The 26,996-nt window shown below is 43.1% G+C and overlaps 1 protein-coding gene across 1 annotated transcript in view; it reads right to left on the bottom strand.

The window, feature by feature from the left end:
* LOC311061128 (solute carrier family 45 member 4-like) overlaps positions 1 to 26,996 on the bottom strand; it is a 55,042-nt gene that overhangs the window by 91 nt on the left and 27,955 nt on the right. Inside the window, exons 4-16 of the mRNA XM_084079673.1 lie at positions 14,406 to 14,594; positions 11,576 to 11,755; positions 9,957 to 10,147; positions 9,694 to 9,874; positions 8,994 to 9,461; positions 8,255 to 8,511; positions 7,743 to 7,904; positions 7,280 to 7,379; positions 6,721 to 6,801; positions 5,798 to 5,928; positions 5,614 to 5,682; positions 5,352 to 5,506; positions 1 to 5,172 (exon numbers count right to left, since the gene is read on the bottom strand). The exon at positions 1 to 5,172 is cut by the window's left edge and continues 91 nt beyond it. Of these exons, the coding sequence (XP_083935799.1) occupies positions 4,983 to 5,172; positions 5,352 to 5,506; positions 5,614 to 5,682; positions 5,798 to 5,928; positions 6,721 to 6,801; positions 7,280 to 7,379; positions 7,743 to 7,904; positions 8,255 to 8,511; positions 8,994 to 9,461; positions 9,694 to 9,874; positions 9,957 to 10,147; positions 11,576 to 11,755; positions 14,406 to 14,594 (2,354 nt within the window). The 3' untranslated portion in view covers positions 1 to 4,982. The remainder of the gene's footprint in view (positions 5,173 to 5,351; positions 5,507 to 5,613; positions 5,683 to 5,797; positions 5,929 to 6,720; positions 6,802 to 7,279; positions 7,380 to 7,742; positions 7,905 to 8,254; positions 8,512 to 8,993; positions 9,462 to 9,693; positions 9,875 to 9,956; positions 10,148 to 11,575; positions 11,756 to 14,405; positions 14,595 to 26,996) is intronic.

Raw genomic sequence — 26,996 nt, 5'->3', positions numbered from 1 at the left:
TATAGATATATACAGTCCTTATATAGAAAAACAAAACTACTAACAAAAATAATCAGCTTCTTATAGCAGCAAAAAAGAAGGAACTAAAAAGAAAAATATATTTACAACTTTTTTCTCTCTCTCAGATGGCAAGGCATATAATATAGTACACAGCACAAGCTTCATCTTCCCATTCTTAAGTATTCGTAATCTCTGAAGATATATATGGGCAACTGTCGCAATCATGCTCAACACACAGACAGTCTGCTAAACACAGAGTCAGAGGTACACAGAGTTTGGTCTTGTTTGTTGACCTGTAACAGTGTCTACTGTAAAATCACCATGATGACGTGATTAACAATTCAGAAAATCCTTAGTTACAGCCAATGAGCAGGATGCTGGAGCACAATTGGCCGCCATTAATAAAAGGTGCAATGGCCAAACTCGGTCTTCCTGCGCTTCTGTCAAAGTAAAAGAACAGCAACTAGAGATGACATCTTCAAATGAATTAGAACAATTAAATGGAGACAGAATGGAGACAACCTGACGATCACCTCCGGTATTTCAGCCAAAGATTAAGTGTAAACCTGATGATTGTAAAGAACACAGAACGAGAATCAAACTGAGATGAGATGTTAACACACTTTCCATTCGCTTCATGTGCACTTGTGAACACAATCACACACACACACACACACACACACACACACACACACACACACACACACACACACACACACACACACACACACACACACACACACACACACACACACACACACACACACACACACACACACACACACACACACACACACTCCAGTCCACATTTCTTTCTGTAACATATCTCCTGTTAACAATAACAGCAAATAGAATCTAAGGTTTTCAATATATTTTCTTTTAAATAAAGTGAATGAAAGTGTCCTTTTTAAACAAGAAAGCTCAAAAAATAAATATCCACAGTTTGGATGTTTTTTCTTCTTTTTGCAAGACGATTAAATGATTTTTTTCTCTCTCTCTTTTTTAAAACTTTGTATGTGCAAGTTCTGTGCAATGTTAGACCCCTCTGTCTTGCAGAACAAAAACAAAACAATTTCAGCTGAAATCATTTTACATTCATTGATTTTACCCTTAAGTCACCTGATGGAATAATAAAAAATAAAAACAAAATCTCAATCTCCCACCAGGCAGAGAGAGAGGCCACTCTACCTTGACATTCCAGAGTTCTACAGTGAGAGGCTCGGGACATTAAGGAAAAACCCCATACCACACACTTCCCATTGTATTTATACCCAAACACCCAAGTTGCACTTCCAAGTTTCAAGGCCTGGTGTTTCTCCCCTACCCTTTTATTTTTCAAAATAAACACATGTGTGAGAATAGTGAGGGACCACACGCATCTTGTATTACCTTTCAATGTAACATGGTATGATGCCTGCCTTATATTTTAGTAAGCTCACAATGTGCGACACATTGTGAGCTTGTAGATCGTGGTGTGCGACACGCGTGTTCACCTTGGTCATCAATCAACCCTAATAGTGACACACTGTATCAACAAGCTGCTAGTAAGACATCTACACCGTATTGGACTGTAACAGCAGCTATGTAATTGTCCCAAACTAAACTCACAGATGCACTCAAAATGTGACTTTCAAAATCACCAAAACCCAGACCCAGCACAATCCTTCAGGTTAAACAGTACATGTTTTTTTTTATACATCGTGTTCAAACAAGAGAACAAGAACATCCAGCCATGCATTAGAAAAGAACGGTACCCCCTACCTAAGACAATATAAGAAAGAACAAGGTAATGATTTGTACAGGGTCACACATGCCAAACTCTGAACTGCAATTCACATACTGTACGTACTTAAACTGAAGTTGTGCGTGGTCATTTGCTGTATGGGCTGAGCAATTTGTATGTCATTAAACCCATCTGTTCTTTAAATATGCACCAATGGGTCTGTATTTTCCATAATTTGTATCATTCCTGTTCTCCCTTTCTTTGTCTTAGTGTCATAGCCAGAGTGGGGGTCAATCAAGGATGCAACTTACTTTTTTCTATTTCTCTCTGGAATTGTATACACACAAATGTAGCAATGGAACCAGTCAAACTGTTCTGAAAGGGCTAAACCCTCAACCACATATACCTACTTGTGAGACTTAAAGTTCACTTTTGACACAAAACAATCAGCATGTTAGTTCTCTCCTAACACCCAACAAAATATTTTTCCCCTTAAAGATTTTTTTCTTAAATAAACAGCCAATGATTAATTAGTGAAAGAAAATGTTTGCCGTTTACATGTGTTTCAATTAGCATTTTGCAACTGATTGACCTGAAAGGCAAACTAAACCCAAGAAAAGTTCCCACTCTAGGGCAGACATAAGCTAACATTACTAGCTAGCAGCTCTGAAAGGAATTAACCACCCAACACAAAGTGATTGAGAATTGTCAAAACATAAATACACATCCCTCCCCCCAATATTATTGCAATGATTGATCTGAATTGTCAGAAAACAAAAGGAAAGAAAAATCTAACATAGAACCTTGATGCTTTCATCTGCCATTCAAACTTCAAGTTTGGTTTTGCCCAGCATCGTACAGAAACATTCTAAAAAAAAAACACATTTTTAAGATTTCAGCTTATTACTTATGGTATACACTCAATAGTTAGTTATAGTAGTAAAAAGGAAAAAATAATACACAACTTGCATGGATCTCCCGTTGTGGGTTTTGTTATACATTTTCTCGCCTGTAAGCAGTGGTGTAGTCCTCCGTATGCAGCTAACCAGAGTATATCTAATGATTTTACATGCTGCAAATGAACAGTATGCTACCTCCTGATTCGTACATCACCTTCTTCACAATGACCACTATACCACTGCCTATCCTTTACGTTCACCTGATGCCTTTTTGGTGAAACCATTTTGCATCCCTGCTGTTAGGCATTTGGTTCAATTGCTGTTAGGGATGCAAAATTATGCAACCAGAGGCACGTCCTCGAGACAAACCTAGTGGAATAACCACTAACCAGGGAGGACGATGAAAGAAAGAGTATGGAATAGGAAAGGCGTCTTGTAGCATTTTGGAATTATGGCAGTGCACAAGCTGTTACTCTATTGTAAATCTGTGTAAATCTGTCCGTTTATCAGGTCATAGTTTTGATGTATTCTTAATTCTTAATTTCTGGTAGTGTAATTCTGCCAAAGTTGCACATCTTTCCTTTCCTCTGTCTTTCTCTTTTTTCACCCCTCTTCTCCTTTAATAAAGGCAGGCTAATATCCAACCAGCGGTCTCAAAGTGATTCCCTCAGCAGCATGTGAAATCCTTGCTTCTACTTTCTTCTGATTGTTTAAACTGATCAGGATCAAGGGACCACAGGGAGTGACCCCATGAATGTCAGGTAACCCTGTCCATCTTGTTCCCTGTGCCGGAGTACAAATACTGACAATTCTAGGATTGAGATTTTACAGTTTTTTAAGTGACACTCCCGGGATTTGCTGAGAAGTACACTTTACAGCAGGGTGTCCTTAAAAGGTCATTAGAACAGAGCCCAAACTGAGTCAATGGGGTCTTTGCCCTGGAATGCAGGGTCAATTAGACCCTAGCATTTGTCTAGTCTAACCGAGCGCTTCTCAAAGTGGGGTCCGGGGATCCCCAGAGTTCCCTGGGGGGTTCTAAATGGACCCTTACAGGTCCATAACTCTAAGAGTAATAGGTATACAAATGGAACGTGGCCTAATGCACACCAAACTGGTGGTTCTTGAAATTAAAACATTTGAGAGCCACTGGTCTAACCTATTTGGAGACTCCTATTAAGTAAATTCTGTATCATTCTACAACCCAGGTTCATTAAATATAGAGAAGCACTCTTATCTAAAGGGTACCTCAAAGACACAGCTGTCTAAATCCCCTACTGACCCAGGTTCACGCATTCAGCCAACCCAAGAAACCTCAGACCCATTTTGGGTTCTGCTTTGCAGTTGCAAGAAACGCTGCCTTATAAGGTCCCTATAGTCTTAAAGCTACAGCCGCAGAGTACTGTAAAAGTCCACAAAATAGAGCGTGTTTGGCCCTGAACGCTATAGGCTTCATTTGGTGAACACAGTGCCTCGGCAGGAGACACCCAGTCAGCAGATGCGCTCTCATCCATTGACTTCACCATCCATGAACGAGGATTCAATCGCTGCAGTCAGTTGAGGAAGAACTATTTTCAGCATTATTAAATGATTGCAACTTCGAGGAATAAATGTTCATTATTCAGGTTTTCACCAATTTACGTTGACTCCGATGATAATGAGGAAGGAAGGAGGTGTGTGTGTGTGTGTGTGTGTGTGTGTGTGTGTGTGTGTGTGTGTGTGTGTGTGTGTGTGTGTGTGTGTGCGTGTGTCAGTGCCCTGAAGTTTCCTGTCCAGGCGGCTGCTCAATAGCACCTCCTACAGGCCCTGAGAGAGAGCTAGAGAGAGAGAGAGGAGGCAGTTCCTCTCCCCAACAAATATATCCTCCTTTCCAGCAAGATGTATAAATTATTGAGGTCTGAACCAATCAGGCAATCATGTTGGTCCTTCAGAACACTTAAGAGTTATTCACTTCAACCCAACATCACTCGACCATGATGCAATTTCTAGAAGTTCCTGTGGGCCCAGAAACATACTTGACTAGTAGATACCAGAATGGACCAGTTGATACAAGACTGGACCAGCAGATACCAGACTAGTACACCAGCATTTGGCACCATCAGTACCAAATCAGAGCAGACCAACATCAACCAACCCTCCTCTCTCTCATCTGTGTCTGTCTTTTAGGAAACAACTAATTTCCCAGCATTCATTCATCATTGTGGACAGTAAGAGCGAAGGGGGGGGGGGGGGGGGGGGCAAGGGGGTGAGTGAAGCAGCATCTTTGAGCTCTGGCATTCATCGAGGCGATGATGTGGACAGTGATGTAATCTGTTTTCAGTGGTAACCCGTCATCTCCTGTTTGGTCCAGTCTGGCCAAGCATTCACAGAGTAGACTCGTTCTCCATGTGACAGGTAGCGGTCGTGGTGGTGGCGGTGGTGGCCTTGCCGTTCTTGTTGAGTTTCAGGAAGGTTGGTTTCTCTGCGACTGCGGGGACAGATACTCCGCTGCCGTTGGCGTGCTCCGCCGCTGTCAAGGCCCGCTTCTCTGACGCTTTGGCTGACTCGCCCTCCCTGGTCAATCACGATTACAAGAGATAATTATTTTAATTAAGAAATCTGTTCAGATACTCATGACTATTTCACGCCAAAGCTTTGTGCTTACGTAACTTATCATTTCATAACTTCTCCTGTACGCACCAAGTGTCCCGTGAGGCTAATTTACTGCTTAAGCCCAGAAGTAGTTTACTCACCCGGTGTTGGGAGAAGGGTAAATGACCAAGAAGCAGGCGGTGAGGAAGCCGAGCAGGGAGCCCCCGGAGGCCACCATGGGAATCACACTGACCGTGCCCACCGCCTCCACTACAGCACCCAGAGCTGAGGCCACCAGGATCTGACTGATATACACCTAGAGCCACAACACCACATCACACACAGCAGAGTCATTTTAAATCTGGAAGAGGAAAGAATGAAAGACATTGAAACTGCGAAAATGACAAAGGTAAGAACGCCCACCTGGCAGGATAGGATCGCACAGTCGATACCGAAGCCTCTCCGAGAGTTACCAGGGCTGTGCTGGATGTACTGGAGAACAGAGAGATCAATGTCAGGAGCTCAAATTACCATTTCAAAGTGGTGTTAAGGTATATACATATGGTATGAGTGTGTGAGTGTGTGCTATGTATTGTATTGTATGTACCTCTTTCATCTCATGGTATTGTCCTAGCAGAGCATAGGGACAATAGGAGATACTCATGGAGATGACTCCCATGGTGCTAATCATTACCATGGCAACGTACACATTAGGGAACATCGCCATGACAGCCGTTCCTGTGGAGAACAAAATAAGACTTCAGTAAGTAATGGCGTCCAGTTACTGGACAGCTGCTGTGCTCCTCAAAGACCCATTCTTATGCATTGTTCTAGAGCTCTTCACGGGTCCAAAATTACCCGAACCCTAATGGACGTGTGAAATTTGTTCCGATATCTGATTGGTTCTGAAATGTTCTTAAAATGACGGAGCAAACCCTAACGTTCCGAGATCCGATTGGTTCCAACATGTTTTGGACCCGTATCCTAATTGGACCCGTGAAATTTGTTCCGAGATCTAATGTGTTCTGAGATATTATAGAACCGACACAAACTGTTGGGTATTATATGGACCGCCTGACAAACCTAATAATCTCTATTACCAGTAGATGACAGCTATAGCCTACTATATATATATATATAATCGCAAACCTTTGACGCGCTCTCTCAACTCATTAAACTCAGCTGGTTGCCTGGCTACCAGCTGAGTTTGCCCAGCTCAACTTTTCCCCCTTACTTTGCGCTGCAGTAATCTGATCCTAGGTCACCCTAAATCATCACGTAAGCTACACAGCACCTCATGCAAATCTGTCCTGATCAGCGCTGAGTACGGGTCTTTTCTGATCCAATCAGGTATGACACAAAATAATAAACAGACACAGGATCCGAGGCAATAGAATCTGAACCGACCCGGAGCTAATTGACCATAATAAAACACGGACCCGAACCCATGAGGATCTCGGGCATTGTCGGTTCAGGTAGACCCCTGAAGACCTCTATTCTACTGAACATTGACTCTGCAGTGGTACATACCGATTGAGAATCCCAATGTTCCCAGGATGTAGATGACCTTGATGCTAAGGTCAAAGTTATCCAGGTACTTCTGAAGAAGAGCTGAATGGAGGAAGACGAGGGGGAGAAAGAGGGAAGGGAGAGGAAAGTGTAATGTTAAATTAAGCACTTAAACTCTATATTTACCGGAGTCCCCCGGGGTCCATCCTTGGCCCATTCCTTTTTTTCCCAGTACACTAAATCTCAGCATTTTTGTCTATAATATGCTTGAGAGTGTGCATTTGCCTCAACTAATTAAGCCATACAGTATAGTACTGTTTTTGAAAGATTTTCCCAAAATAGTCAATGTATGTGATGATTAAACAAGCACACATTCAACTACAAGCCTCTGGTGTGATGTTCTCTCTCTGTGTGTGTGTGTGTGTGTGTGTGTGTGTGTGTGTGTGTGTGTGTGTGTGTGTGTGTGTGTGTGTGTGTGTGTGTGTGTGTGTGTGTGTGTGTGTGTGTGTGTGTGTGTGTGTGTGTGTGTGTGCGCGTGTGCGCGTGCGTGTGTGTGTGTGTGTACGCGCATTATTACTACCTGAACAAGCAGCAGCAGTCATGGCATATATCACCAGTCCCCAACATCCCATCTGGACTCCTTTGTGGTAGTTGGCTAAAGCCGTAGAGTTGAGAGGAGCCTATAAGAAGCAGATAGAGAGAGAGGCATTAGGCATCGTGCAAGCACATTCATGTATTTATTTGTGTTGCGGTATTCATCTTATAGGTGTGTGTGTGTGTGTGTGTGTGTGCGTGTGCGTGTGTGTGTGTGTGTGTAATTAAAGATGAAAATGCTGAGTGTGTTTCTTTTGCAGGCATACGGGTGGGTTGGGGGGTGCTGTTATGTAATCTACTGCAGCCTATGGGGCAAGGTGAGGAGGGTGTACTGAGTGTGTGTGTGTGTGTGTGTGTGTGTGTGTGTGTGTGTGTGTGTGTGTGTGTGTGTGTGTGTGTGTGTGTGTGTGTGTGTGTGTGTGTGTGTGTGTGTGTGTTTTAGTCCGTACAGTGGGGTCTCCTTCATAGATGACTTGTCCCATGAAGTCAGTGTAGAAGACAGCCTCGGCTATGATGGAGAACCAGGTGAGTAAGTGACACACACACAACCTGAGTAACTCTGGAGGCATCTTCAGCATGGACAACCACAGTAACCTCACTGTGGTCTCCACCTGGAGACAGAGACGCAGACAAAGAGAGAGCAAAGGCCGGGAGGAGAAAGAGAGAAACGGAGGAGAGGGAGAGGGGGAGAGAGAGAGGCGGAAAGAGAGAAAGGAAGTGGGGCAAAGTGTTAAAATGATAAATGTAGTGTTTGTCTTTTCTGTTCATGTCCATTATAGCCCTCAACCTCTCCCACCTCCCCGTTCTCTACCATGCATTCAACACCTCTCTCTTTAGCCATCTACTATATCTATCCGTCCATTTCTTCCCATCTATCAATTCATCCATCCATCCATCACCTATCCATCCATCATCACCCCTCCCTCTATTCATCCATCTACTGTATCCATCCATCCATTACCTCTCCCTCTTCACTCTCGGTGTCTCCACTGGAGGAGTTGGTATTTCCACTCTGATGTCTGTTCCTCTGTCGTCTCTTCCTGTGTCTGGTCTCTACTTCATACAGGTCGTTCATGCTGCGCGATGACTTGATGAGCAGGGCAGCGTTGGCCCTGCGGTAGCGGTACCGGTGGCTCCCCACGCGCCCGTAGTACGAGAACGTACAAGACGGCTGCCGGTAGAACGTGTGGCGACGCCGAGACTGGCCGGTGCTGGCAGCTGTAGAAAGACACAGAAAGAATGATTTAACCACATGTACCCTAGTGTACCTGTTCTGGGCATGTCATAATAGGCGAACATTTGGGGAAAATAGGTGAACATTTGTCGTAAAAGCCAAATCTACATCCTCCCAATGTGTCATTGCTCAAAATTGTTATATATACAGTGCACGCACACACACACACACACACACACACACACACACACACACACACACACACACACACACACACACACACACACACACACACACACACACACACACACACACACACACACACACACACACACACACACACACACACACTACAATTTGAGCGAACAGATTCGGTGTCACTTTCCTACTTTATCTTTATTCTTTTTTGGAGAAAATATAATTATAATAATTTTACGGCAGGTTAAAAGTTGTTTTTAGCAATCACCTATTTATTCTGTTTTATTTGTTGCAATGCACACGTTATGAACTATGCCTCAGATCTCACCTTTGACCATTCCAACACGGTGGGCCTGTCCTTTCTCACTTAGCCCGTTAACACGGGCTCTGCTAGCGTTAGCTACGTTGGCTAACAGTCGCCCATTTGGCGTCTGCGGCTCGTTAGGGTGTTGGTTGCTTAGCAATGCCTCCTGTCCTTCATCTTCATCCATTTCCTGTAGGAAAGCGGAGACGCGGGAGATCCGCGGGCCCGCAGGTTGTGAGGGTGTGAGGTGGTTGTTGCTATGGGGGCGAAGCAGGTCTTGGCTTCCTGTGCTGCTGCTGCGTCTGTGATTGGCCAGCCGGGTCGGGGAAGAGCTGCGATTGGAGGTGAAAAAGGAAGCAGTTCTGGGTGGTGAGCCGTGGTAGGACGAAAGGTGGTCGGCAAAGATGGATGGCTCGATGTGGCGCAGAAACAAAGCATCATGGTCTAGGTCGAGAGTAGCGTCTGCCATGGCTAGGACACTGTCACTTTTACCTAGGAAGAAGAAACAAACATACAGAGGGATCGATTAATTTATACGTATGGATATAGTCTAGAGAAAAAAAGAGTCTAAAAACAGCGTGGCTTCCATGAGGAACTTGGACATCACCAATAAAAATGACAGAGACAGACAGAAATAAAGAAGGATTGTGTGCAAAAGAGAAAATGAAAGAGACAGAAAGAAAGCGAATGAAAGAAATGTCTTCTTTGGACTCTCCAAACTTACTCCTAACAAGCTCCACCTCCAGGAAGTCCATGTCACCACGCTCTGATTGGTCATCTCCGTAGGGGTCAAAGAAGTCATAGCTGTCAATCATCTCATCCTCTCCAATGATCTCCAGGTGGGGGGCGGGACCGAGAGCCCTGCCATTGGCCGAAGGGTGTGGATGAGCAGGCTCCGGACTCTCCTTCATCGTAGAGTAGATGTATTTTAATGGACAATTATTTTTTATATACCAAACCATACAAACACACACACACAGCGCGTACCTCTACAATCCGGTCATGCAGGGGGGAGTATTGCTGTTCCTCTATGCTGAAGAGATGCAGGACCACAGAGATGGAGAAGAGGATAGCAGCGAAGACGAACAGGATCTGCTCCTGAGACTTGAACACCTGGCCCAGGAAGGTGTGTGTCCAGTCTAGACCCCCCAGAGCATAGCCCACTGCACCTCCAAGACCTACACACACGCACGCACGCACGCACGCACGCACACACACACACACACACACACACACACACACACACACACACACACACACACACACACACACACACACACACACACACACACACACACACACACACACACACACACACACACACACACACACACACACACACACACACACACACACACACACACACACAATGAGAGAGGGGAAGTGAGGATGAGAGATTGTCCAGTTTAAATCGTCACATGTACAGTACAGTATGTGCACACCTACCCATGTGAATTGGCCCACTGCCCACAGTAAATATCAGGGGTGGGTTTTTTCTTTCTTTCTTTTCTTTCATTTACAACTTACTTTAGATTTTCTTTTAATTTTCAAAAAGTAAAAAAATAACATTTTCAAAAATGTTAAAGAGAAATGAAAGAAATTACACGAACAAAAAAATCTAACTTACGAAGTAGTGAAAATAGCACATCTACAAGCTCACAATGTGTGAGCTTGTAGATCTGCTATTTTCACTATAGTTTCACTATCAAATTTCTCTTTTGGGTCTCAAGCTACAACGTTTGGGAACCACTGCATTAGCCTATGTACATGCATACACACTGTATGTACAAATAAAGATCCTCTGTCAAGTTTGATGGTCACGGAAATTAAATGAGTACTCGATGGTCTGAATGAGATGGGTCTGTGCATGCTGACATGGAGACAATATATATGACACAGCGATGAAGCAGATGGTCCATGTTTCATATCACAGTTAATTTGGGCTTATGAGTTAAAACATGTTGTAGAATGCTGCGGGCTGAACATTCGCTGGTCGCTTGCTTGTGCACCGGGAGACTGGGTGCAAACACCTACGCGTGCGTGCGTGCGTATAATATGTCACTGTATGTTTGTACAGTCTGTATCAACAGTGACTATGAGAATGAATATATGCACTTTGTCAATGACTGTAATGACTGTAATGTAATGTAAATGTACATTGCAGTATTTTTATTGATATTGAATATACTGTATGTACAGTATATCAACAATGAATATACAGTATGTGTGGATATTAAGATTCTCAACAGTTATTCATTATAGACATCAGTGAATGCTCTGTTCAACATCCCAGTAGTCCATGTGCAAGTCAAGCAGGAGTCAGTAATCCCAAAGAACTGACTGTGCCAGACACAAAGCAATAGTCAGTAATAAAGAAAAGAACAGACAGTTCAGGTCTTAAGTTTTCATATGGAGGTCAGGCTTGGTTGTTGAGCCTGATGGCTACTGGCAAAAAGGACTGTTCACGTCTCTTTGTGTCCCCTGCACTATGAGTCTCCTAAAGCAGCAAGGATGATGTGAATCAACATATGTACAGTGTGTGTGTGTGTGTGTGTGTGTGTGTGTGTGTGTGTGTGTGTGTGTGTGTGTGTGTGCGAGATGTCTACCTGCTGAAGCAGCATGGATGTTGAGCGCCATGTCTTGTTCCTCTGTATCGGCCACGTCCAGCAGGTACGCTCTGATTGGTCCCTCCGTGGCGTCAGCGCAGAAATCCAAAACCACCACCCCCAGCACGGTAAGAACGATCCCTATTGGCTGACTCCCCACCTCATCACCCAGTGCCAGACCTTAACAGGTAGGGAGGAAAACGGTACAGAGAAATAGAAAATTGTCTGTCAAATTTGTGTTTTGTTAAAGGGGAAATTGACATTCAAAGTCCGGAGGGACCCTTTCAATTATTTTCACAGATTTCTTATTTCACAGAATATCTTTTCTTTTAATATTTTTAATGCATTTCAAATTAGTCCTCCAAAAGATGCAACACAAGAGACACAGCTGGTGTCACAATATGATGCACATAATACACAACAAATCTAAGCTACGTTTACACTGTATATTGCCTACTGTACCTACGACAAGCTACCTGATAAGTTATAACACACCCGACATGCCTACTTGGGTGGAAACATGTTCCCAAGATAGGGCTATACTCCCGAGGTCTCTGTATGAATACACATGTATTCATCACTTAACACAGTGACAAACCATCGCTGCGCAGCGCAAGCCTTTGGAAATAATGGTTTTCAGAGCTCGGCGGTGCCATTGTCGCATTGTGTCTGAAAGCCCGCTGCCCTCTCTGGGAAACTCACCTTACTCCCACAGAATGGCACACAGCATGATAAGTGTGTGCGTGTGCGTGTGCGTGTGTGTGTGTGTGTGTGTGTGTGCGTGCGTGCATGCAACTGCATATGCGAGGCTGTCTGACGTAGCATGACTTTACAAACTCACAGGAACTCTATTTATGAGTTTGAAACAAAAACTGCTCATAGTAAGAGTTCTGTGTGTGTGTGTGTGTGTGTGTGTGTGTGTGTGTGTGTGTGTGTGTGTGTGTGTGTGTGTGTGTGTGTGTGTGTGTGTGTGTGTGTGTTTGTGTGAGACTGTGTGTATGTGGGACAATGAAGCGGCGGCACCAGTCACTAGCCCGGCAGACAGACAGGAAGTGAATTGTGATTGGTGGAGAGGGGGGCACAAACAGGAAGCATTTCCCTGTGAACTGCCGGCTCCTGTGTTCCCATGTCAACAAACACACACACAGGTTACTACAGCTTTCCCATGCCCCCCACATACACACACACACTTTTTCACTTGTTTTCCTTATTTCCTCTCTCTCATTCACACAGATACAGGTCATTGCTGCTTTCCCATATTAGCCCCACTGGCACAGTGCCCACACACACACACACACAGCCCTAACAAGACCCGAGTGCCACCTCCCCAGAGAAAGTGTGCTGAGCTGCTTTCCCAGAACGCCTCTTGTCAGCCTGGGCACACACAGTGACGCAGAGAGATGAATAGTGCAATACAAACTCAGGGAGTGCACAAAGGTACCCACATGGACCTGTAAGGGTCCATTTGGGTACAAAATGGTTAAGGGGCGGCAGTGGCTCAGGAGGTAGAGCGGCCGCTTGGGATTCGGAAGGTTACCGGTTCAATGCATTGCATGGTTTCCTCCACCATCGGTGTGTGAATGTAATGCATGTGTGAATGTTACTTCACATCAAAAGCATCACAAATGGCAGTAATGGTATTCTGTTTTTTGCTTTCTCATTTCTGAAAGGTTACATACTGTAAGTGTGCATGTATTATGGATAATGTTGCAGTTTATTACTGTACGTCTGTGCGTTCATGTACAGTATATTAAACAGGTTAATAAGTAATGTGTGTATGTGTTTAACAAGTGTCTTCGGGTCAGAGGTGACGACGATCCCTCTTAAATGCTTTGGAGGCTGTCTTCATCATCTGTTACTATGGCAACCTACTCCGTCACCGTAGCAACACACACATAATGTCACTGTGTGCACGTGAGTATTATTCACAGTTAATGTCTCAGTTAACGTGCAAAATGATAATGTTAGTGTGCGTATGTGCGTGTGCGTGTGTGTGTGTGTGTGTGTGTGTGTGTGTGTGTGTGTGTGTGTGTGGCTAATGACATGTGTGTCCGGAACAATGCTTCTATAGATAGCCCAGCAATCATTAACTGTGTGAGGTGGTAATCAATACTTTTAATTGCCTTGTGTGTAAATTATAGTTACATGTGACCTTGGCATGACATTCTGGTGATGTGATAAGCTGTGGGATTTGATCAGGACGACAACAAACGAGGGCAGGTCACACCCAGTCCATAAGTGTACCAGTGTGTGTGCGCAAGTGATGTTTTATCGAGTACAGTTCTTCCACTGCAAGACTGCAAATACGGAGACGGTGAGAACGATGCTCCCTCTCTTCTGTGTTATCTTTCATCTTAAGCCCGATTTATACTTCATCGTATGATGATGTTGCACACCAAAAACAGAAAGGATTTTCAGTATGCGGGATTGTTAATTGTGCAGACATTTCTTTTGCTTTTCTTTACTTTGTAGGATTCTGAAGTCCCACAACGTTTTAAAATGAACTGTGTTTACCTCATACCACTGTGATTTGTTTGTCAGGCGTGAATCAAAGGTGTTCGTTGAAGTGCTTTGCATCACAATTATTCCTAGAGGCAATTTTTGGCTGCCAAGCTGCCTCTTTCAATGCATTTTGACTTAAGAGATTATTATTTGTCTGAAAGCTAGCAGCTAGTCCTTTTTGCATGTTGGTATATGATCTATTAAAAAAAAGTATCCTCTGTTGATCATAAAGGATTCTAAATCTCCCACTTCTTTTCCTTCTCATTCTCTCCTCATTTCCTCTCTCTCTCTCGCTCACACACTCAATCACTCACACACAGGCACCCACCGATAAGCGATCCATTGAGAAACAGTGCCACTCCCAGTAGTGTTCCAATGCACAGGGCCAGTATGAAAGGTCTTCTCCTCCCCCATCGCAGAGTGCAGCGGTCACTGGCTGATCCAATGAGAGGCGTGAACATCAGACCCAGTATAGGACTCAGGAACCAGGTTAAACTGTAGTACTGCTCTGGGAGACCTGGGAAGGGAAGAGAGAGAGAGAGATAAATAGTTTAGGGCATATCCGTTTCTCCTGACTGTACAGTGAAAATTGACAGAGAAAAGGTTTGTTTGTGTGAGTGTATCTGTGTGTTTGCCTGTGTGTGCTAGATTAGATAGATTACCCACAATTTAAATTTGATTATGTGTACAAATAAAATGCATGAATGAATGCAAGGGTTAGACATTTGACACAGGTTATGAGCTGGATTCCAACCTAGAACATTGCAAGCAGGTCAGTGCCACATTTGCCGGCTGAACCAGCAGGACACCTCACATCTAAATTATGTCACGGCAATGCAAGGCAACTTTATTTATACAGCACCTTTCATACACCTAAATCGCTAGGTGGCATGAATAACATTCTGATCCAGAGTGAAATTCCCTTGTTGTATTTAAAGTACTATTTGATGAGTTATGTCAGTTAGTCAGTTGCAACATTCGATGAAGATTCTCTCTGAGACCTTGCTTTTATCAAGTCAAAGAACAGGTCGTCCAGTGTGTTTGTAGTCTCGCGTAGCCAGACCCCACAGAAAATGAAAAACAGCGACCTCTGCTTTTCTGATATTCTGTGGAGTCTGGCAGGAGTATAATGTTAGACTAGAGCGCAGGGAAACACCGGTTTCATGTCTGCCTATAGCGCATCACTTCCGGTTGGTGCGACCATGTTTTCATTCCCACTAACAATATTTCTACACGGAACACTAACACCACTTCTCCCAGAGAACATGGATGGTTTTGGTTATAAGCCCACTTGTTTCTATGATGAAAGAGTAATTTAAAATGTGAATATCTTTCCGTGGTTTTGTCCGCTCCGAGGACGCTATTGTTAAATTAGTTTCGGCTAGTTTCGAGGGGGGGAGGGTGGATCATGGTGGATGGACACGTGAATCCCGCCCACTACATTTGATTGGGTAAAGCGCGGCCCACTTCCTGATCTGAAGGCACGCCCACTTTTAGCCAATGCGCACTGGTTAGGACGAACCGCTCCGACAGATTCCACCGCAGGTCGGAATCTGTTCTTGAGAGATTAGTGTGTTTGTAATGCATTAGATAATGACTTCATAGTGCTTCATGTCCTGTTCATTTGACTTCAACCCTGCATGTCTGTTTTTGTTTATGGCATCAACATTAACTAGAAATACCGCATCGCATCGGGGTTGTATGCCTCCACCAACAAGTTGCAGCTTACATCCATGTCTGTCCACATCTGAAGGAATTTAATTAAAGGTTTTTTTTGGGGTGAAAGGTAAGTCATTTCTGAGGTCACAACGAGCTTAACCTTTGACAATTGACCACCAAATTCTAATCAGTATATCCTTGAGTCCAAGTGGATGTTTGTGCCATATACAGTATATTGCAATTCCCTCCAGGTGTTTCTGAGATATTGTGTTCATGAGAATGGGAAGGACTGTCACATTGACATTGTGTGAATTATACATCTACACAAATATACTCAACTAATTACCATAGTCTAGATGTCGTTTCGAACCTGGGGTTCAGGCCCTCATTTGCAAAAATATGATTTAAATCATAACACACAAAATCATAAATGACTTTCCAGATCATCTAAATTTACTCCTGGCATTGTTTTCAACCACTGTCTCTGCCTGTGTTTTCAACATATCAATCCAACATTTCATACAGTATCTGTTATCCTGTAATAGTAACCTATCTAACTCTTAAAGAAATGTCACATATAAACAGTATAAACTGCAATTACTGCATATATATACACAGTATTGTCGTATACAGTACTGTATATATATATCCAGCACATATATGTGTGTGAATGTATATACATCTGTCAGGTGACATAGTTGTTTGACAAAGTATGAATGAGCCTTTCCACTCTCCCCTTCAAGACAAAAAAAGAATGAAAGCTTGGAGATGGAGTTATTGTTGTTTCTGACCAAGAGCACTTGACACATGATGACACATAATTGTGTGTGACGTCTGGACTGGGAAGGAGTTTACAAAAGAGAAGTTGAAGGTCCCATAAAATGCAACTTACAATAACAGATTAATCACAGAACACAATTTTCCATTAATCCCTTTTCATGCCCAAAAATAGTTTTTCAAGTGACTGTGTGTGTGTATATCAAAGTGTCAAAAGTGTCAAATAGAAAATATCCAGTGGGAATATCACATATGGTCATTTCAAAACTGGGTGACCTTTAAAGGACGACTTCACCCATTTTCAACCTATCTTCATATAATTGGTCCTTAGCTCCTCACTAATGCTCATGATAAAATGGCACTTCAGAAATTCACCTACCAGGGACATCATAGTTAGGCAGATTACTTTTTCCAAACAAGATTTTTTTTTTTTAAATCTATTTTTATTAACGCGAGAACAATGGCTTCCATTATAGCATGTTAACGTTCCAGGAATAGAAAGCTTGCCGTTTCAATTAGCTTGGATTCCCCATCGATGATGTCACTGGTAGGCAGGTTTCTGAACTGTCCACAGCAGCCCTCTGAGACACAGAGCGAGTAGACAGAAATGGTACCATATTATAATGATCATTAGTGATGACCAATCATATGAAGATAGGTTGAAAATGGGTGAATTATATAACTCTACTGTGTCCCATCTTTCTACTTGAAACCAGACACTGGTCCTGTCTTAGGACAGGCCTGTGGAAAAACCATGACACAAAGAAGATGGTAACTTCTGCTCTTGCACACGCACACGCACACGCACACGCACACGCACACGCAGTATGTAATCTTAGGACATACTGTACACAGGGGCGGATTAACCCTTCGTGGTGGGGGTGGGGGGGTGGGGGGGGTTTCGCCGTTTATTTATTTTTTCACGCCGTTTGGTGCCCCCCCCAAGGTTGGTGCCCTGTGCTTCAGCACCTCAAGCCCGTTGGATAAGCCACCACTGACTGTACATAACAGTAATCCTTCAGTGGTCAATGTTTCATACTTTAGATTGTATACCCTGTTTTGATTGTATACACTCCAATCAGGTACCCACCAGCCCACCAGTTTTGGCTACACTTTCATCCAGTATTCAAGATGTTGTCCAATATGTTTTTGACAGTCTAAATCCGTCACTTCTCAAAACATTACTGATCTTCAAAAAGATCTCTCCGTCCCTCTATCCCCCTCTTTCTTTCACACGCTGAAAATGTGGGACAAAGAAATTGTTATTTTATAACCAGCAACATCGTCTCAATTACTAGGTTCCACAGTGTTTTAGAATGGTATTACAATTAATTGTATCCATTTCATGAAGGATTTTTACTTGATTATCAAAACCAAATCTATTTTTGCTTCATAACTGGTAATTTTAGGCTGTTTTTTAATGTCAGTGGAATATTAACTTTCAAGCTACGGAATCATGGATTGTTCTCAACGGAATCAGGATTGTTCTCCGCGGAATCAAGAATTTTTCTCTGTGGAATCCTGGGGGGAACTAGGAAGTGGCGTTTCAAGTTTATTAAGAGGCTCTTTCGTTTGTGGTGAATGTCAATAGCTCTGTGTTGTCATATATGATTAGCAAGAGCCCACCTCCACCGCAGTCCAATGAAAAGGTAATTAGAGTGACTGAATAGATGTGAAGGCTGACCTGGTTTGACGAGTCTGTCAGCTGAATGAGGCGAGACACACACACACACACACACACACACACACACACACACACACACACACACACACACACACACACACACACACACACACACACACACACACAGTTCAGACAGGCACAGAAGTCAAGCTGGTTCCCAGATTCACCCAGATCGCACATCTCTTTCGCAATCTAACACATACGCACTCAATTCTAATGGTTCAATCTCGGATTCTTGTGGATTGTATGTTTAATATCTGTGGATATTAAGCCCCATGAAGGGTTCAAATATTGTTGTCAAGCCTGACCCAGGTTTTGTTTGGCAAGTTATAGGACACCAGATGTATAATGATGCACTAAATATCCAGCCGTACAGAATGTTTTGTCCTTTTTTGTCCTTTTTGTTAAACGTATTACTGTCACTCAGGTTAATATTCTAGGGCTATTTGTGAAATTGTGACTGACTGTGACAAATGTGTTATGCTAATGTGCATATTTTTGGATTGCATTGAAATGCACTGTCACATGTTGGCCTCATATAGCCTTATTGGCCTAGCATTTTGTTTGGAGCTGAACTGCTTTAATGTTCAAATATTGTGTCTCATTATCAGTTTGAGCCCAGGAGCCAGTTGCACCACCTCACGCACTAAGTTCAAACGTAGCCTAGTTAAATCTTAAATGGCTTTTAAAAAGTGGTGGTGTAGTGGTGATAGTGTGCATATCCCCCCACGGGTATGGACAAGTTGTAATAATTGACCAACCACGGACCGACTACAGACTTCCGCTTCAGCACCAGCCAATCAGAGGCTTATCTTAGTTTTTCTCGGGCAAAACCCAGACATTCGACATGTGATTCAGACTAGAGCCCTTAGTTCCACTCCTGACCATTCCCGCCCACGCCTCTTTCATTTCTGACCACCTGCAGTTCATTTTTGACCGCTGCTCCCGCCCGCATACATCATTTAAGTGCCATTAAGTCCCGCAATATCCTGCAATATTATCGTCTAGCCCTGCATAATCCTGTATTATTTCCATTGGGCGCAAAAACATTACAAACAAACACAGAATGAGAGAGAGAGCGAGAGAAACAGCCATTACAGCACCATGGACTGCAACACAGGCTGGCATTTCAAAAACTGCCCGCTCACGCAACCTTTGCGTCGAGTCCCGTGGGACCCTGATACAGCGCTCTAATTCAGACCCTCCCGTTTCTGGAATTAATGACGTAAGACGGTGGATCTGACCATCACGTGAGACTAAGGCTAAGTAGCAGCCTAAAACCGATTTTTGGCCTATCCAGATTGGAATGAGATAGGTGTTATCAAGTCTGAACAGCAAAAAAAAACAGATTTGAACCACATTCCTAGGTGGTTTGAAATGTGATTCAAATCCGATTTCTAAAGATGTATCTCAGTTTGGACGCTTGGGCACTGAAGCCTGATTGATCTACAAGCTCACTCTCTTTACCACAGCAACCAATGTTAATCGGTTAGGAATCAAATAAAATAATAAAATCCAATCTGATCACTTCACATGGCAAATCACAGTGTGGATAGTCAGTCCTAAAGATCAGATTGGAGAAGCAAATTGGATTTGCCTGCAGTCTGCATCTGGTTCTGGTTCTTTAAACATGGAAAGAGTGTCATTTATGTTCTGACTGGGCTGTACTGGGGCAGAAAATGTGATTCCTTGAACTGGAACGCAATTAGGTGAGATTTAAGAGAAGATTTGAAATGCACAGTCCAATGGGAGCACAGCAGTACAACAGGCGATATTGCTATTGTCCTGTGCCACTGTAGCTAGGGCTGTCATGATCGTGACATCTAATATCAACGATTTAATTGTGTAGATAGAACATTGGAACATGTAAAAAAAACATTACATTTCTGTTTGGCTTTTAAGCTTTGTAAACAAAGGTTTCACACGGCAGATATGACAAATATAACTAATATACAAAGAAATTACTGACATATTTAGTAACTATACTTAACCAAAAGAAATGTATGTCTACAAGCTTACAACACGCTTTTTTATTTTATTTGAGAATCTATGAACATTTTTCAATAATTATGATGATTATGCAAAATAATTGAGATTATCTCAAATAATTGCGATTAGGTGATTATGCAATAATTGTGACAGGGCAGGCCTAACTATAACACTACTGTACGGGTCGCTGTGGGCCATAACCGTGGCTTGACCTCTTGTCACTGTAGTGTCCAGGTCTTGGGAACCCTGTAACCACAGAGACTCCATCACCTCCACTTCCTGTCTCCTAAAATGGTCAGGTCATTCATACAGCACTTCCTCTTCTGGGGTTTGTTCATATAAAATATAACCGGTTTGTTCTTTATCCCAGAAAAGCCCTATTCTCTTTGTCTCTCTCTCCATCTCTCCCTCCCTCTATCCCCCTCATTATTTCACACGCCAACATACACAGACACAGCACCTGTGTGTGTGTGTGTGTGTGTGTGTGTGTGTGTGTGTGTGTGTGTGTGTGTGTGTGTGTGTGTGTGTGTGTGTGTGTGTGTGTGTGTGTGTGTGTGTGTGTGTGTGTGTGTGTGTGTGTGTGTGTGTGTGTGTGTGTGTGTGTGTGCACAAAAATTAAAGGTTTAAAACACCCAGGCACGTGAACACAGCACATATGCACGCACATTATGCAAACACACAACACGAGCATACACACCGTGCGCGCTCGTGCACACGTGTGCACACGCGTGCACACGTGTGCACACGCATGCACACGCGCACACACACACACACACACACACACACACACACACACACACAGTGTTCATAAACTGACAGCCACTATGTTAAACGTCAAACAAAGCCATAAAGTGGAGACAAAGCAGCAGATAGGAATCTGTCTGTCTGTCCGTAAGGTTTGTCAACATCAAAACAGGAAAACAGCTTTGAGTAAATAGTTCCCACACAAATACATACAAAATGCACACACACACACACACACACACACACACACACACACACACACACACACACACACACACACACACACACACACACACACACACACACACACACACACACACACACACACACACACACACACACACACACACACACACACACACACACACAAACACACAGTACAGAGAACACAAAACACACAAACACACCTTGAAAAATAAAGGCCACGGCTCTGTTCCCACATACGCATGTGGAACAATACTGAGTGAAAAGCAGGAAACATTTACTATGAGGGGGAGAGACGGAGAGAGAGATGAAGACTGAGAAAAATAAATCTACAAGAGTACAAAAGGAGAAGGGGGGAAAAGAGTGTGAGAAAGAGAGGGGTAGACAGTGAACCAGAGAGAAAGAGGCAGAAAGGGGGAACCTGGGATGGAGAGAGACATAAAAGAAGAGATGGAGGATGGAAGACAGAGAGAGAGAGAGAGAGAGAGAGAGAGAGAGAGAGAGAGAGAGAGAGAGAGATATCACCCAGGGGTCTATACCTGGTCCCCTCCTTTTTCATCAACACCAAATCCCTTCACCTAAAATAGCCAACAAAAAACTCACAATGTGGTGCAAAAGGACACATTGTGAGCTTGTAGATTGTCCATTTTCACAGAATGCTCGCCTATTTTTGCAGAATGCTCACCTATTTTGAGCAAATGTTGGCCTATTATCACGAATATCACGTGCCCAGAATGGGGACACTCGGGTTCATGTGGTTACAAAGCGAGAGGAGAGGAGAGCAGAGGAGAAGAGGGGAGAGGAGAGAGTTGAGTGAAGAAGGTGAAGGAGGTGAAGCAGACAGGAAGATAATGTGAGGCTGTTGGTGTGAACCGTCTGACCAGCACAGCTGACTGGTCGTGGGAAGACCAAAACTCACAATCTGCTTCCATCTGTCATCAAAGCACTCATTTTACTACCTACACACACACACACACACACACACACACAAACACACACACACACACAAAAAGGTGTACACACACACACACACACACACACACACACACACACACACACACACACACACACACACACACACACACACACACACACATAAAGACACAATGGACCTCAATGTGTGAGACTGTGAGAATACAGGCTGTTCATTCATCCGAGTGTGTGTGTGTGTGTGTGTGTGTGTGTGTGTGTGTGTGTGTGTGTGTGTGTGTGTGTGTGTGTGTGTGTGTGTGTGTGTGTGTGTGTGTGTGTGTGTGTGTGTGTGTGTGTGTGTGTGTGTGTGTGTGTGTGTGTGTGTGTGTGTGTGTGTGTGTGTCTCGTTCATTCCAGCACAGTATAAGGCCTCTTCAGAAAATAATTACTGTATATTTATTAATAATAATGGTTATTTATGTTATTTTTTGTTGGGGGGGGGGGTATTCAGCTGCTGAATTCTAATATCTTGGGTTAGACATTTGAAGGAGGGCTTGAAAGTAACATAGGCCATGATAATTTCCTGAGCAGTCATTTAAGTGTTAAAACTGACCATTTGGTGCTTTTTCACCATCTCAGAGTTATATGAACTTGTCTGAGAAAGCACATGAAAAGAATGAATAAGTCCGTCTTTTCCTCTGTAAAAAATAACTGATAAAACCTTCCCTCCCATCACCATTCCTTCATTCTGTCCATCTCTCGGCATCTCTCCTTGCCTCCCACTCGCTTCAAGCTATAAACACAAAACAATGAGATACCATAGGCTCATTCCACACTGCAGAGTACGACTGGTATCCTGAGGAGACGTGGGAAACGCTGCAAGACAGCGGGAGGGGGGGAAAGGGAAAGAAACATGCAAAAAGTGAGAGTAGGTCAGAAGTCAGGAAGGAAGGAAGGAAGGAGAGAGACTGAGAGTAATAGAGGAAAAGCAGGAAGCAGGTGGTTATGAGAAAGAAAAAGAGGGTCCCAGCACTGCTGAGTCAGGTGCATTTCAAGAAGAGAGAGAAATAAGAAAGAAAGAAAGTAATCCAGCATGGTCAGAAAGGAAGAAAGAAAGAGGAAGAAAAGAAAAGAAAAGAAAAGAAAAGAAAAGAAAAGAAAAGAAAAGAAAAGAAAAGAAAAGAAAAGAAAAGAAAAGAAAAGAAAAGAAAAGAAAAGAAAGCAGATGGACAGTGCATGCATTGATATGTTTTATGGAAGATGAGACTGAGAGACAGAGAGAAACAGAGCGACAGAGATACAGAGAGAGGGAGAGAGAGAGAGAGAGAGAGAGAGAGGAAAATAAAAATAAATTAGATGTGAGATGAGGACAAAGACAGGGAAAATATGAAAGAGAAATGTAACGATAAAGAAAGACGAGGTTAAAAATAAAAAGAGTCACAGCACTTCCTAGCAACAAGAGATGGATGAAGACATCAATTACACACACACACACCAAGGTCATTAGCATAGTGCCTACAAGAATTAAATATTGACTTCATCTCAGAAAGTGGCGTTGAAATATTGAAAAATGTGTCATAGCAAATAAATAAGAATCCACTGGGGCTGAAAGCTCATTAGTCATTACAGAACAAAACTGCAGCATCTAAGCAGATTTGCAAATGATTTATGCAAGCGCACGGGTGGACCATTGGGTGGTATTAAAGCGTGCAAATGACACACACACACACACACACACACACACACACACACACACACACACACACACACACACACACACACACACACACACACACACACACACACACACACACACACACACACACACACACACACACACACACACACAGTTTGTGCATCAGCCATTAAATGCACCTTGATGGATATTCTCCCTTATACCGTATGTGTGTACAAAGGACCCCCCCACAAACACACACTCATCCTACGAAAGGGCAGCATTAAAACTGCATTAGACCCTCACACGCGCACACACACACACACACACACACACACACACACACACACACACACACACAGCAGCTGCTGCTAGTCAGCAATGTTATGTAACACTGCCGCAGTCAACTAGGTACCTCTTACTGGGAGGGAAGGGGGGGCTGGGTGAGGGAGAAGCAGAGAGAGATAGAGGGGTTGCAAGGGAAGTCTCAGCGGGACAAGGCTCAACATATACAGTACAGTGTGTGTGATGTGGGTGCAAATCTGATCTCACGTCTGCTAATCCATGTTTTCTGCTCTTCATTGGGGTAAATGCATAAAAGCTCCAGTGAACGGTCTGTAACTTGCACCAGACAGACAGCCAGACAGACAGCCAGACAGCCAGCCAGCCAGCCAGACAGACAGACAGACAGACAGACAGAGCGAGAGAGAGAGAGAGAGAAAGAAAGGGAGGCATAGAGGAAGCAAGGGAGAGAGAGAAGGAGAGTAAAGATTGAAAGAATGTATATTTTGTACACAGGGACAGTGTGATCTGAGTGTTTATATGTATTTACATAAGTATCCATCTGAGTGTTAATGTATTTACATAAGTATCCATCTGAGTGTTAATGTATTTACATAAGAATCCATCTGTCTGATAATGTATGTTCCATCTGTCACATGAAATGTGAGCATTTGATTGATAGCAGGAAGGCGGGGTTTTTGACTGACCTATCACAGAGCCTCTCTCACAGGATGTTAATGTACTTTGAGTACTGTACTTAAGTACATTTTTGGAGTATTTGTTTTGTGGTTTTATTTTTTTTGCAAGCTGATGACTTTCACTCAATGTTTGACTACATTTCTAGGAAGGGACTCTTGGGACCAAAACATACAAAAATATATTATGAATTAACCACTTAAGCCCCATTTCAAATATAGTGATAATAGCCGACCTACAAGCTCACAACCCGTCGCAGTGCGGCGTGTTGTGAGCTTGTAGATCTGCTATTTTCACTATTTAAAAAAAGAAATTCTGACAGTTGACAATTTCTGAAAATTTACTTGAGTACAGAAGTTGTCCACCACTGCTCCTACTGACAGCCCTTGCTGCCTCCCGCTGCCAGCTTCCTGTCAAATCAACTAATTAATTGATCATAGCACGCAGGGGTCGGTTTCAAAGCGTGCCCGTCTGTCAATATCTTCTGCATCCATGCAGGCTTTCAGCTGCGTGTCCTTTTGAAAGCAGTGAATGAGGGTGTCATTGAGAGAGATGGGGGAGGGGGGGTTGGGGGAGAACAGATGTTTTCTATTCCCTCCATCACTAAATAGACACACTAGCCCCGAGGCCAGCCATTACTGAACTCGGGCTCTACTAGGTTCTGTGCACGTGTGTGTGTGCGCGCGCGCGTGTGTGTCTGTGTGTGTCTGTGTGTGTCTCTGTGTGTGTGTGTGTGTGTGTGTGTGTGTGTGTGTGTGTGTGTGTGTGTGTGTGTGTGTGTGTGTGTGTGTGTGTGTGTGTGTGTGTGTGTGTGTGTGTGTGTGTGTGTGTGTGTGTGTGTGTGTTTGTGTGTGGTGTTATGCTAATAGTCTAGTGTCCGTTTCATTGAGTAGCACATGAAAAACATTGTTTTTATGGTTTCATAATATGTTTTGGCAACTATGCAGTTGTGGGAATACTAATTAATTAAAAAATAGGCTTGATATTATGTAAGGAGTTGGAGGTGTTGATCTTCCAGAGTCAACAGGTCTCTCTCTACAACAGGGGTGGTTAACCATGTCTTGAAGATCTACCGTATGATCTTGAGTTGTGGTCTTGTGCTCAAAAAGGTTGCCCAGAATGCCCACCCCTGCTTGTAATTATTTTCTTTTTTTCTTTTAAAGAATAGCAGTGCAATGTATGTATTATGTGGTATCATATTGTCATCATTCTTTGTTAGATTGTATATTAAAACATTGACTTAATCTATGCATTCTAAAAGCAATGGTGGTTCTCATCAAGTGATTTTGTGCCTGAAAAGGTTTCCATCTGCTTCGGAGACTGGAACTTATCCTGGGACCATAATGTGCAGCCTACCTCACTGACTCACTGACAATATAAATGCCCCCAAGAGAACTCAGGTCATCTGCTGCTGGATTACTGGAGGTTACAATCAAAATGCAGAAAATAATTGGTGATGCTGCATACAAAATGTCTACATTACATCAAGAAATCAAGGAGGCAAGCTCAGTACACATCTTTAAGCATCAGTTGAAAACCCATCTCTCAATCTAGCTTTTAAATAGCATCTTATAAGGTGATTCTGTTGTATTGAACAATTATGTTTTAGTTTTAAATTGATTGCTCCTTTTTTAAAATGCATTAATTTGTTATTTTTCTTTCTTTTGTGCTGTATCGTACAGCACTTTGACCTGAATTCTTATACTGTATATGAAAAGACGTGATATATAAATGTCATTCATTATTATTATCATTATTATTATGGAACCACACATGCCCACTCTGCATCCCATCAGGTGTTTACTTGATCCGATATGGACTCGACCTGTGTTTGTAAAGCGTGCTCAGCGCTACATTTCTTTGTCCAGTGTTATCACCTGAGAGCACTGTGGTGGGTTTTTTTGTTTTGTTTTTGATGACCTCACCCGGCTGGGTGAGTGGGTAGGTCGGTCTGTGGTGGTGCGGGTGCTGACACACGCACATTCTGTGTACTGTGCATTCCATTCATATCTGACCCCGATTAGCAAACACATAACTGGCCCATATAGTGTTGCACTGAACACGCACGCACACACGCACACACACACACACACACACACACACACACACACACACACACACACACACACACACACACACACACACAGTCTGCCCAAGCCAACCCAAACACTGCATCAATGCCAGTATGGTTAATAAAGAATCGTGCTTCATGTGCACAGTGTATGCATAGTAGGGATATTAATAAATAACTAAAGGTTACTGCAGCTATTATATAAAAGGCCTATTAATAGAAAAAA

The sequence above is a fragment of the Gymnoscopelus microlampas genome, assembly GCF_963454915.1.
Source record: "Gymnoscopelus microlampas genome assembly, chromosome: 15".
In the NCBI taxonomy this organism is placed as follows: Eukaryota; Metazoa; Chordata; class Actinopteri; order Myctophiformes; family Myctophidae; genus Gymnoscopelus; species Gymnoscopelus microlampas.
The sequence above is the reverse complement of the archived record's forward strand: the minus strand, read 5'-3'. Positions and strand labels throughout refer to the sequence as shown.